We start from the raw sequence: 14,249 nt of genomic DNA, 5'->3' as shown, positions 1-14,249 counted from the left end.
TTTATATTTAATAAAGACCCAAATAAGTATGTGTTTTTATTGAAAATAAACGTAAACATATAATCAAACAATTGTTCTGCTTAAACTCTATTTTTACCATGCTAACACGTTATCATTACTTTTGTTTTAAATACATTTGTACTTAACGTAACTCTTAGAATTTATATGATACATATATACATTTACATATTATACATTATTATACATATTTTTTATAATCACACATTTTTTTGTTTTGCCACATTCGTACGCCTGCATGTGCGTACAAAACTTTCCTGCGAGTCATAGTAGTGATAATTTCTTTCGTTTGTTGGTTCCTTTAATGACGGTCCACGAATTATTTAAGATGACAGATGTGAGCAATACGGTGTAAATGTAGTCCTTGTAATCTGTGAATAAGAATATGTTATTAGATTTTTTGTAATGGCATAATTTAGAAAAAGTCAAGCTTATCATAAAAAGATAAAATTTATAAATTTAAAAAAATTATACATTACCAAGTGATACAGTTTTCTGAACTGTCTTTAATAGTTTAAGTCGCTCTTTGATTTGCAGTTGCTCTTCGTAAAAGCAAAAAACCTTTTCCTTAAATGGGTCCCATTTACTAGATAAAATTCCTTCTTTCTCAGGGTACAATATGTTAAAATAAATTTGTATCTATAAAGAAAAAGTTAATTAGTTTTATAATAAGTTTCGAGTAGGTGTTTTTATATAAAGGGATTTAAATAAGACAAAAATATTGTTTAAATTTATTTCGTTTTTATTTTTTTTTTAATTTCAAAATTAGTTAGATTTAAAGAAAAATCACGTGAAAGAACCAAAAAATATTATAAAGAAATAGATGAAACGACTGCGACGCCACAGAGCCGAATGCAACGGCAGCAAAGCGTCTTTTTTGCGTCTTTTTAGTGTTTTCCTTCTCGTGCATTCTACTCCTTTTATCTAGTTTGCGCGGGTTTTCACTTAATTTCCATTCATATTCTACATTTCTTTCGCATATTTTTTATCCACTTCATGTTTATTACCCAATCGTATATATTTTTTTGTTTTTAAATGTAATTTTTTTTTGAGCTTTGCTTATTTTGTTAAATGTATTATCTAAATTTTCACGAAATAATAACGCGCACAACAAAGGAGAAACACAAAATGGAAAAATGCGAGAAAAAGAACGTGGACATGCACATGCCTTAATATTAAGTAATTATTGTATTTTTATTTGACTAACCTTTTTTCTGTACTTTTCACTTTTTTATTACACTTAAATGAACACCTGTCTATCTATCTATTAATCACTTTTACATCCGATCAGGAGAACCGCTTGCTTCGAAGTGATCGCGGGATTCCCCAGTCGTAAATGACAGCATTCCAGCATGCGTTCTTTCATTATGAAATGACATCAAAAAGGTGTTCCGGAAGTGATGAGTCTGTCCATTCTTTTTACACGGGTGCGGGACAAAAAAGAATGCACCCGTTGCATGCTTCTGGAAGCAAGTATCTGGAATGCACCTGGAAGTAACAAACTAAACACATTCTGGGTGTACTCTTTTTTAATGCACCTGGAAGCAACATACTAAACACCTTCTGGGTGTATTCTTTTTTAGTGCACCTGGAAGCAACATAGTAAACACATTCTGGGTGTATTCTTTTTTAATGCACCTGTAACATGTACCCAGGAATGCACCTAGAAGCATTCAAAAACCAAATATCTGGAAGTTTTCCCCAGGAATACATAAAACTGGATTTCAATTTCATATTTATTCTCATTTCAATATTCAAGAACGCAACTAATTTTTAATCGGAGTAACTCCCCTTCTGTACGGTGCTTTGGTGCTTCCTTCTTGTTTATGTACTTTTGTCAATTACGCAGTTCAGTCCTTGGTGTGCCCATTCATTTTTTGCGATTCTGAAAAATATAAAGCAAATTTAATATTATATATTTTGAAATATGTGTATATACATTACAAATATACAATTAGGGTATTCAATTGCGTTGCAAAAGTGTAAACTTTGTAAGTTTGCAAGACGAGAATTGTGAACGCCCTCTATTTTAAAATATCGTTGCAGAAAATTGACGTACAAAATAACGCAAACTTTTAAATTTTTGTGAAAAGAAGGCTATGATATTTTCTGTCATTAAAACCCAACTTTTCAGTATATTTTTAGTATTTTAGATAAAATTCCTACCCATTATTAACACCCTATTTCTACACAAGTACAACAGATTTGTATACATAGGCCCTCTATTTTAAAACATCGTTGCAGGATATTGACGTAAAAAAGAAAGCTAACTTTTAAATTTTTGTGAGAAGAAGGCTATGACCATCGCTTAGTTTCGACCTCCCTGGCTCTCTTCCTTGAGGGTTTTTCTTCCATTGAAATTGTTATTCAATTATTTTGTTTTACAGAAGACAAATATTTTTCTTTTGCATTTAAAATTCAAATTTGTTCCTTTCCTTTTACTGTCATTACCATGAATTTTAACCCAACTTTTCAGTATATTTTTAGTATTTTAGATAAAGTTCCTTCCCATTATTAACCCCCTATTTCTACACAAGTACAACAGATTTGTATACATAGGCTGGGGTGTTGTAGGCCTTGAAAACTATTTTGTATGGAAATTGTTGTCGGAACTGCTTACACTTTTACACTTTTCAAACGTTTGCAACGCAATTGAATACCCTAATTATTTTATTTGTTTAATATGTTTTTAGTTTGAATGTTCAGTGTACATGTACTGTGTTATTTTATTGTGTTCATATTGAACTAAATTATCTACACTTTACTTACCTGTGAAAATATTGATGTAAAACTGGTGGCAGAAAGCAACAAACTTTTTCAAAACACGTGGCACGAACTTCACTTTTCAGAACTAAAAATGCAACTGACGAGAAATGCAAGAGACAAGAAAAACCGCTCGCTTCCTTGCATGTTCCCTTTTGTCTTTATTATTTGTTTGTCAAGAGAACAGTTCCGAAAAAAGACGATTGTAAAAAAATGGGCATCGCCAACTTTCGGGTTTGAGTTTGGTTTTTTTACATTCCCACTAAAATGCACCTGGACGCACTATATTGAAATACACCCAGATGGCACCCAAAAGACTGCCCCCAGCACGCACATTTTGCTGGGTAAATTTGCATACGTGCTGTTTTGCGTAAAAAAGATACGACCCAGAACTATTTTTACGTTCCCGAAATCCCGTTTGGGCATGCTTCTGGATGCACTATATTGAAATACACCCAGATGGCACCCAAAAGATTGCCCCCAGCACGCACAGTTGCTAGTTAAATTTGCATGCGTGCTGTTTTGCGTAAAAAAGATACGACCCAGAACTTTTTCTTTCGGAATACGTTCCCGAAACGGGTGTTTGGGCATACTTCTGGATGCATTATTCTGAAACACTTCTAGAAGGCACCGCAATAGAATGCACCCAGCACGCACATTTGCCTTGGAAAATTTGCATGCGTGCTGTTTTGCGTAAAAAAGGTACGACCCAGAACTATGTTTTTTTAAAACACGTTCCGCAACTTACGACTGGGACGGCCCAGCGTTTACAATGCACGCACATTTTTTCTTTGGCTAAGCATGTTTTTGTACTTTTAATAGTAAATTACAAAGCCAAATCTTATGATATTTGTCATGGAAATAGAAAGACGCTGCCGGTGGTTGGGCAGCCGTAACTAAAACCATATTCTTTAAATATTAAAGCAAATTATTAATAATTTAAATTATGTTGTGTATATGGGTCACAAATCTAATACATATACATAGATACATATACATATATGTAATTTGATTTCTAATTTACTATTATTTGGTCAAATACAAATTGTAAAAACGTTCTATATTCAAAATAAAAGAGTTCATATTCCGAACAAATGGAAAAAGGATTTACTCGAAATATAAAAAACCATCAAATATACTATAAATTGAACTACTTTTTATAGTAGTTAAAACCAAGATGGCCGCATTGGATTTGAATGTGACTAACTTGTTTTTAAATAAAAATCACTTTGAATTGAATACTTACATATTTGACATACGGCTTAAATATGTTTTTTATTTAAATGAAAGGTTTTAATATTTAATATGACTATGCATGGGAGTAAAAAAAATCAAATAAAAATATATTTGATTTCACTACGCGTTTTTTCTACCAGTGAAACTCTCCAAAACAAATAAAATCATTTTTAGGCCTTTGTGGATTTTATCGTAAATTTATAAAAGATTCCGCAAAAATTGCCAAACCAATGACTCTCTGATTAAAAAAGGAGCAAAAATAAATATAAACGATCCTAGAACCATTGAAGCGTTTGAAAAATTAAAAACTTTAATAAGTAACGATCCAATTCTCATATATCCAGATTTTGAAAAGAAGTTTGATATAACTACAGATGCAAGCAATTATGCATTAGGTGCTGTACTATCCCAAGAAGGGAAACACATTTGTTTTGCCAGTAGAACTTTAAATGAACATGAGTTAAATTATGCTGCTATTGAAAAAGAATTAATAGCTGTTGTATGGGCGACTAAGTATTTCCGCCCCTATCTCTTTGGAAGAAGTTTTAAAATATGCTCTGACCATAAACCACTTGTTTGGTTACACAATATAAAAGAACCTAACATGAAATTACAACGTTGGAAAATAAAACTAAGAGAGTTTGATTATGAAATAAAATACATTAAAGGTAAAGAGAATCACGTAGCAGATGCTCTATCTAGGATTACAAAAAAGGAATCAAAAGATAACAAAATTGAAGAAGTATTTCAAAATGAAGATGATGTAGATACCACTGCAGCAACAGTGCATAGTGCACAAGAAGATAATGGTGATTGCATACAAATTACCGAACGACCAGTTAACGTTTTTAGTCACCAACTTATATTTGAAAAGGGAAATCAAGACACTAACGAACTTACTCACTACTTTAACAAAACTATTAATAAAATTACTTACAGTGACATGACTGAAACTTTGTCGTAAGACAAAATTATAAAATTTATATGTGGACACAATTTTGTTATGTACATTAATAATGACGAAGACTTTGTAATTTTTCAACGAGCTTCTATGAAATTAATTAAACCAAATACTGGTACGAAACTAATGAAAACTTCAGTAGTACTTCCCAACTTACCCACATATGCAGACTTTCATGAAAAAATATTATAAATACATGAGAAAACAATATACCAAGGTATTCAAAAGACTTATGAGACTTTTAAAATGAAATACTACTTTCCAGACGCACAAAAACTTATTCAAAACATTATTAATAAATGTGAAATTTGTAATTTATGCCAAGCAGAGCACAGATAAGTTGCTCTTCCGTTTTAAAAAACTCCAGAAACTAAAAATATTCGCGATAAATATGTTATAGACTATTATTTACCAACGTAAATTTTTAACATGCATCGGTATTCAATTAAAATTCATTTCTATTATTGAAACAAAAACCACAGATTGGATTGAAAGTAAAAAAGCTCTTCTTAAGATCTTTAATATGATAGGTAAACCGAAAACCATTAAAATGGATCAAGATCCTGGCCTAGTATCTAAATCATTACAAAATTGGTTACAAAATGAAAATATTAATATTGAAATTACAACTAGCAAGAATGGTATAGCCGATATAGAAAGGGTACATAAAACAATCAATGAAAAACTTAGAATTATTAATACACTTACGGTCGCTGAAGATAAGTTAATGAACATAGAAAAGGCAACATACGTTTATAATCACGAAATAACCCATGATAACACAGGTAAAACTCCTGCTGAAATATTTCTTTATGGAATAAAACCAAGCAGAAATATACAAAAACAAAAAGAACATAAGATAGATAAAATTAATAAAGACCGCGAGGAACATGAAGTAGATCTGGAATACACTAAAGTTGAAAAAGAAATGAAACGTAAAGCTAAATTAGTAAACCCATTCAAAAAGACAGGAGCGTTAGAACAAAAAGACTAAAAGCTCTGGCAAGAAACTTACAGGGGTCATAAAGTAGTAAAACACATAAGTAAATTTAAAAAAACTAAAATGCAAATTCTCTTTCCTCATTCCAGAAACAGACAGTATTGATTCTGATAATGAAATTGATCATGATAGTGTCATGGACGAAAATACCATTGATAACAGCTCAACAAATTAATACTACACACATTACTTCGAACAACGGTAATTTACTTCTGAACACAGGGACTATAAAAATACCTCTAAAATATGAACATCATATGATTAAAATAAATCAAACTAAAATATTTTAAACATATCAGGAATTTAAAAAATACGAAAACCAGTTTAAAAACGTACCAGACATTGCCTTAACATTGAAACAATTAAAACATGAAATTAAGGGAATTACTTCATCATCGAGACAAAAACGGGGATTAATTAACTTTTTAGGGACAGCTCACAAATACCTATTTGGAACATTAACTGAAGATGATAAAAAAGAGTTGGAGGATAAACTACAAAACTTGCAAGAAATGGTAATTGAAAACAAAGAATTTAATGAAATAATTAAAAAAATTAATGAACAATCAAAAGATGTAAACAAACTCGTAAAAGATAATCAAGAAGAAAAAGCTTTGCACATTTTTAGATATTCCTTAAATATATTCCTAGAATACATTGAAGATTTACAAATGAGTTTACAATTAACAAGAGTTGGAATACTTAATCCTAAAATACTTAAACATGAAGAGTTAGAGAACATAAACGAAGAAAAATTACTATCAATCAAAACTTTAGCTTGGTTAAGCAGTCAAACTAAAGACACTTTTATTCTAGCCCATATACCCACTTCATTTAAAGAAACACAAAAATATAGAACTATTAAATATCCAGATAATATGGGCCGACAAATTGATATAAATGATAATTACGAATATTTTGTAAAACTTCAGCTTGGTTAAGCAGTCAAACTAAAGACACTTTTATTCTAGCCCATATACCCACTTCATTTAAAGAAACACAAAAATATAGAACTATTAAATATCCAGATAATATGGGCCGACAAATTGATATAAATGATAATTACGAATATTTTGTAAATGACGAAAAGAAAGTATTTTACTTGGAACATTCACCAAATTCATTAGCAAATATGTTAGACCAAAAATTTATAATCACTGATCAATGTATCTCTCAAATGCTTACTAATCAATTTGCTAAATGTCAACACACATTTGTATCAGAAAATGAATCTGTAAAATATATTGAGCCTAACATCTGTGAATGTGTAAAAAGCTTGGCTCCAAGATCTTCATATAGACATATGCAGGCTTACAAAGTAGTTGCTGAATAGATAAGCGACAGCTTTATGGGTATAAGAAAGAAGGCGAAAGATAAGCAGAGAGCGATGCAGGTGCCGTCGTACACCTATGCGCGCATGACTAGGCGCTGGCGATCTGCTCCGAACATACTCCCCCCGTTGGAAGAGGTAAGGTTCCAACTATCTCGGAATCGATGGGCAGAACGGCTAGCTTGGCGACGGCTCTCTTGATCAGACCCGTAGCTGTACGGACCATAGCTACTCTGATGACTCCGTCCCCGTCGGGTATGACTTCTTGGATGCACCCAAGCTGCCATCTCAAGGGTGGAACGTTGTCCTCCTTAAGCAAAACTATGCGTCCAACCTTGATGTTAGACGTTTCGACGCGCCACTTGCTCCTCTCTTGAAGTAGGGACAAATACTCGCTGCTCCACCTTTTCCAGAAATGTTGCTGCATCTGGGTAACCCGCTGCCATCTGCTGAGGCGGTCCTCGCGGTGATGAGTAATGCCAGGCTCAGGAAACTTAGTGTAGCTGGAACCCTTCAGGAAATGCGCCGGTGTTAGCACCTCAAGGCTTTCAGCATTTTCTGAAATTGGACAGAGTGGACGGGAGTTAAGGATGGCAGAAATCTCATATGCAAGAGTTCTTAATTCATCGATGGCTAAGATGGATGCACCGACGACTCTGTAGAAGTGAAATTTAGCTGACTTCACAGCGGCCTCCCATAAACCACCGAAGTGCGGGGCACGCGGAGGGATGAACTTCCAATCGATCCCATCAGCTAAACAGACGGAAGATATCGATGCTGTGTGCTGCTCGCTCAAAAAGAGCTCTTTCAGCTCGGCAAGCTCTCTCTTTGCACCGACAAAGTTTGTAGCATTGTCGCATTCAGACTCTCCCTTCAGGGCTGCTGACTCATTCGAACACCATTTGCGAATTGGAAAGTGGCCTCGCGACAGTAATTCATTCACCTGACGACGAATTTCTCTCACCTCCTCAACTGAGTCCCCACCAGATATTAAATCATCCACATAGAAATCTCTACGAACAATTTTTGCTCCAATAGGAAATGATTCCTCCTCATCGTAAGAGAGTTGATGCATGGCCCTTATAGCCAAGAAGGCAGCTGGCTTGGTTCCGTAAGTCACCGTGTTCAATTTAAAAACACTCAATTCTTTCCTGGAGCTCTCTCTCCAAACGATGCACTGCCAGAAATCATCCGGGTACGAAACACGCACGCAACGGTGCATCTTGCAGATATCTCTACAAAGGGCAACTTTAAAAAATCGAAAGCGAAGCAGTATATTGAAGATTTTTTGTTGAATTGTTGGTCCTGCCAGAAGTAAGTCGTTCAGAGAGCTACCAGAAGTTGTTTTAGCAGATCCATCAAAAACGACACGAAGCTTCGTACTCGTGCTTTCCTGCTTATGTACGCAATGATGGGGCAAAAAGAATTGTGTTTCTGGCGGTTCCTTAGTTACAAGAGACATGTGACCTAGGTCGATATACTCCCTCAAAAATGCTGAATACTGAGCTTTCAGGGCTGGGTTTCTATCTAATTTAGCTTCCAAACTCTTGAAACGACGACGAGCCAAGCAATAAGAATCACCTAAAGATTCGAATCCGGAAGTGGTCAAGAGACGAACAGAGTATTGGCCGTTTCCAAGTCGAATGCAATTTTCAGTAAAAAGTTGCTCACATCGCAAGTCTTCCGGCAATAAAGATGGCTTAGACGAAGTGAAGTCCTCAATTTCCCAAAATCGCTTTACAATGGCGGAAAGTGTGTCATCGGAATAATCAGCTGGGTCCTTGATGCTGGCTTGTAAAACCGACTTATGAGTTGCCATGTTCGATGATAACCCTCCAGAGACTATCCAACCAAGCTTGGTGTTCTGAAGAGTTGGCAAAGCCCTATCCAAATGAATTTGTCCCATAGAAATTATTTCGAAAAACAACCCAGCGCCGAGTAAAAGGTCAATTCGTTGTGATTGATTGAAATTAGGGTCAGCGAGTGAAATGTTTTGCGGTATCCTCCACGATGTTGCATTTATATTGAAATGGGGTTGATAATCAGTAATACTGTGAGTCACAACCGCTGTGAATGCCGCTCGATAGCTTGCATCCCGTGATTGCACAAGAATATCGACAGTCTTATCAGAGATCATGGAAGATTCTCCTATCCCAGAAATCGACGTTTGCGATCTTCTGTGATTCAAGTTTAGTTGGCTGGCTAAGCGAGAGGTTATGAAGTTTAGCTGGGAGGCCGAATCTAAAATTGCTCGGCAAGGCATAAATGCTCCAATATTTCTGACGTAGATAATAGCAGTTGGAAGCAACACGTAGTCGATCGGCAAAATATTTAAGGCTTTGGGTGGAGGGCTTGGTAAATGATGATCAGGATGCGATGATGTATGCGAATATGATACTAATGCTGATGAAGTAGATGGTAATGGCTGAGAGCTCGAGGATGGATCGCATGATGGAGATGAAAATGAGGTTGATGTTGCGGATGGGTCATGGTTCATGTGTAATAATGAATGATGCTTCATGCGACAATACTTGCAGTGAGTCGACTTGCATTGCTGCAAACTATGCCCCTTGCCCAAACAGTTGAGGCAAAGGTGCAACTTCTTTGCTTCTCTATATCGAAGATTCGGACTCAAATTTAAAAATCGAGAACACTTTGGCAAATAATGATCCCGTGCATCGCAAAATAAGCATGTCAAATGGTTTGAGTTAGTAGCAGATGCAATAAGTGTATTTTGGTTATATTTGTGCAAGTTTTTTCCCACCTGCTGGCCTGATGTTTGAGTTTCCAAGGCTTGATCCAAGTTTACCATCATCCTGCACCTCTTTTCCAAAAACGACTCCATAGCATCCCAGGTAGACAGCTCAGTGATTGACAAATCCTCTTCCCATTTTTCCCGCGTCCTCTGATCCAGTTTCCGAGTGACGATGTGAATTAAAAGTCCATCCAAAATTTGTTGCGTATTGGCCAGGGTTCGAATTGCTCGCAGATGCGAGTTCATGCAATCGCTCAGCTCCCGAAGACCCTTCGAAGATCCCTTCTCGACACCCTTTAAACCGAATATTGCCTGAACATGTGCCTGAAAGTGTAAAACTTTATTATCAAATCGATTAACCAGCAAATTCATAGCCTTTTTAAAATTAGCATTCGAGGGTTCGAGCGATCGTATGGTTTCCAGAGCCACGCCGCCCAAACTCGAACGCAAATATTGTAATTTTTCAATGTCGCTTAGCTCATCATCATTTCCGATGACCGTAGTGAAAGTCGCAAGAAAATCCGGCCACTCAGAGTAGGATCCATGAAAACGAGCAATTTCCAAATTTGGCAACCGAGGCTTTCTAGATCGAAAAGAAAGATCCGCATTATTAGTGATGTCAATAGATGTTGAATTTGCAGCGGTTGAAGCCGGCAATTGTGACTTGCGATGAGCCGCCAAGCCTCGGCTTAGTTTCGCCTTCACATCCATGAAGACTTCAGCAAATTCAATCCGATGGTCGCTCGAGATCTCTGCAAAGTCCAGTCTTTCCAACGATGTCTGCGCAGAATCAAATGCCTGGTTTAAGGAATTGATCCATTCCATTCACGCCAGCAAATCAGATTCGTCAAACTGATTAACCGCATCAGCGTTTAAATAGCATTTCATCGAGCTCATTTGCCGCAAAATAGATTGGGCTTTGACTCGGTAGTAGTCGACGTCACTTGTGGATTCATTTTCAGCCCAAACCGAGTTTTCCGTATCAGACATTTTTCAATCACGAGAAAGAAAAAAATGAAATGAAAATGAAGTAAAGTAAAATGTCCGACCGCGTTAGAGGCACAAAACACCGTATACCCTTTACCGCGAAAACGTGAAGGTTAACAAGCGTCGCCGAGATGCAACGGAACCTTTAACTTTGTTGTTGTTGTTCTTGCCGATAAATTGCCTGCCTAGCAACAGCGGATTATGTAACTGGCAAACGAATGTATGTATGGCTATATGTACATGTATATATGTAATATGCGCTATTAACAAAGATTAAATGCGATTCACTTTGTTAAGAAATTTTTGCACAACACAAATTTGGTGTTTTTTCACAGCGCAAAATGTACAAAAAATCAAACGGCCGGCTGTGCACTTTTATATGCACTTATGTATGTATGTGTGTTCGTATGTTTGTGCCCGAATGCACGATAACGACAGCGAAACAAAGCGTTTGTTTAAACTATATTAAACAATCGCGAGACCGAGCTGCAGACTCCGATAAAAACTGCTATCACGTCGGGGTCACCAAATGTTTATGGGGAAGACAACAAATATGCCACCCTTATATTTATAATTAATAACGCACGAATAGGTTATATTAAAATGTATAGCGTTTATTCGGAGCGGCAGACGGACTGTGAATGTGTAAAAAGCTTGGCTCCAAGATCTTCATATAGACATATGCAGGCTTACAAAGTAGTTGCTGAATAGATAAGCGACAGCTTTATGGGTATAAGAAAGAAGGCGAAAGATAAGCAGAGAGCGATGCAGGTGCCGTCGTACACCTATGCGCGCATGACTAGGCGCTGGCGATCTGCTCCGAACAAATATTCAAACTCTTAAACAAAGGGTCCAGCCTGAGAGCCCATTCGTCAGCATAAAAGCTTTGGCCAATACGAATTAAATAAACAAAAGATGCAGCCTAGAAACCGTTTCATCGAGCCGCAGATTTTACCAATCAAAATTCTTAATAAAAGTCCACTTTCGCTGCTCGCGTCGCTGTCACCGTTAAGAACCATGGTTATAAGAATAATGCATTTTGTAAAATCAGTTTAAGATTGGGAATCAAACTTGAAAGAACTTAACCAATAAAAACTCCGCTATATATTAAAATAAAAATCGCTTATTTTTTAATATATCCTGAAACAAAAAACATAATTTGCAATGTTTAGAGCACAAACCCCGCCCTGAAGGTGTGTTTTACAATAGGGAAACCGGTTTTCTTTAAACCTGTTTAATGACGGACAGCTCATTTCCTCGATATTAATGTATTCTGTAGAAATCGTTTCTTTTCCACACCTTTAGAAATAATTTATTTTCCGCTTGTAATTGTCCTTAGATACTTTCGAGTTTGTGGAAAACTGTTCTCTCCGTCGTTCCAAAAAATTTTGTGATGTGTATTGGTTAACCAAATTGCAATCTATCGAGATTTTGTATTTAGCAAAGTAAAATCATATGGTGGTTCTATAAAAAACAAGGGAGAACGCTATAGTCGAGTACCTCGACTATCAGATACCCGTTACTCAGCTAAATGGAGATATGCAAGCAGCAAAGCGAGATTAAAATGCGCCACCTACCGGCGGTATACAGATTTAAGCGTTATGGGCGTTAGAGTGGGCGTGGCAAATTTTTTTTTTGGGTCAATCGATAGGTATTGATGGGAACATTACATTTCAGTTAAAATTTTCTATCTAGCATCAAAACTGTAGGAGCCACAGTTTTGGGCGGTTTGTGGGCGTTAGAGTGGGCGTGGCAGTCTACTGAAACAAACTTGCGCTGCGTAGGAAGCTCAGGAATCTGCACGCCAAATCTCAATAGCCTAGCTCCCATAGTTTCCGAGATCTCAGCGTTCATCCGGACAGACGGACAGGCGGACAGACGGACATGGCTAGATCGACTCGGCTAGTGATCCTGATCAAGAATATATATACTTTATGGGGTCAGAAAAGCTTCCCTCTGCCTGTTACATACTTTCCGACGAATCTAGTATACCCTTTTACTCTACGAGTAACGGGTATAACTATTATTCAAGTTTGTATCTTTTTCGAATAAAATTCCAATTTCCTTTAGAATAAAATTATTATTATTATCAAAGAAACCTTGAACATCAATCGAAACAGTATCTTTCAACATTTTTCTAATGTTAATCAACTCGTTGTACTAGTCCGTTTAATGGGTTATATTCAACTAAACGGTCATGTATGAGGAGACAGTAAGTTTGGGTATTTTCATGACTTGGTGTCTTCAGTTCTATTGAAATTCTCACATCAATAGGACCAGTTTTCCACTGATTCGTTTTGATATGAAAGATCAACCACAATAATAGGGGCCTTCAATTTAAATTCATTTGGGGTCAAAAATGGTTGTGATTCACGATTCTAGTAACTAGATTGAAATCTTGTATACATTTCATATAGGTGAGCATTACTAAAATCAACATTCAAGTGAAATTTCAAGTTTGATAAGTTATTTGTGATAAGTTCTCCATTTAGTGTAAATCCAATTATGGCAAATCTTGGTTTTTCGCGGTTAGACGACAATTTCACATTCCAGGGCTAACATATGAATCCCAACTCCGGAATGCGATTGGTAGGTTTACACCACTTTTAATAATAATCTACATCTTAATTTTTGCAAAATCGCTCGGAGTTACATGGGGAATTTTCCAGGTTATTTCCAACTCAAAAATTTGTTCATTTCTGGTTGGTTCATCCTCAGGTTTTTTATAATCCTCAGCAAATTCCAATACGTTTTTTAATGGTACTGAAAAGTTAAAGTGGGGTCCCGTAAAAATTTCGTCCTCACTGCTCCATCCGGAATTTAATAGATTTTGACTTTGAAAATTATCCAGAGATATATAATTTTGTAGGGTTGTAGTCATACCGACAAATCGTGTTTTATCGATCTCACATCCATTTATTTCATACTCAATTTCATCCAAAAGGTAAGCCATACAATTATTTTTAATAAATTGGTAACATTATTAGTTGTAGGTCCATTCGGTGAATCTTTTCTAATAATTCCTTAAAAATTAAGGTAACTTTCGTGAGGAAGCACGTACAAGTCTTGATTTTGAATAGTAATTCGAATTTCATCGTTTCATCAAATGTTTGATTATACGATGAATAAGTATGAAACTCTTTCTTCGAAATACTCTCATCTGAGTAAACCTTTTCTCGAACATTTAAAATTTCGTTCA

The 14,249-nt window shown here is 35.9% G+C and overlaps 1 protein-coding gene and 1 long non-coding RNA gene across 2 annotated transcripts; both read right to left on the bottom strand.

Annotated features, from left to right (window-relative positions):
• On the bottom strand, positions 1 to 3,595 carry LOC139354054 (uncharacterized). The gene is made up of 2 exons (XR_011605157.1): positions 498 to 3,595; positions 1 to 389 (listed from the first exon to the last, which is right to left on the bottom strand). It is a non-coding gene; the product is annotated as an uncharacterized lncRNA (long non-coding RNA).
• A 1,261-nt stretch (positions 3,596 to 4,856) lies between these two features.
• On the bottom strand, positions 4,857 to 11,820 carry LOC139352160 (uncharacterized). Its single transcript, XM_070998294.1, has 2 exons — positions 10,073 to 11,820; positions 4,857 to 7,866 (listed from the first exon to the last, which is right to left on the bottom strand). Exons 1-2 carry the CDS (start codon positions 10,886 to 10,888, stop codon positions 7,840 to 7,842), a joined length of 843 nt encoding a protein of 280 aa, XP_070854395.1. The 5' UTR covers positions 10,889 to 11,820; the 3' UTR covers positions 4,857 to 7,839.
• Positions 11,821 to 14,249: the final 2,429 nt, after the last annotated feature.

This window comes from Drosophila suzukii, assembly GCF_043229965.1.
Source record: "Drosophila suzukii chromosome 2 unlocalized genomic scaffold, CBGP_Dsuzu_IsoJpt1.0 scf_2c, whole genome shotgun sequence".
NCBI lineage: Eukaryota > Metazoa > Arthropoda > Insecta > Diptera > Drosophilidae > Drosophila > Drosophila suzukii.
This window is presented reverse-complemented; position numbering and strand designations above follow the sequence as displayed.

What these genes read in the sequence shown, in the direction of transcription:
- LOC139352160 (XM_070998294.1), bottom strand. Translation starts at nt 10,888, where the DNA reads ATGGAATGGATCAATTCCTTAAACCAGGCATTTGATTCTGCGCAGACA. An exon ending in CTCAAACATCAGGCCAGCAG is followed by an intron (nt 7,867 to 10,072) that starts GTGGGAAAAAAC and finishes GTCCAATTTCAG; the next exon opens with AAAATGCTGAAAGCCTTGAG.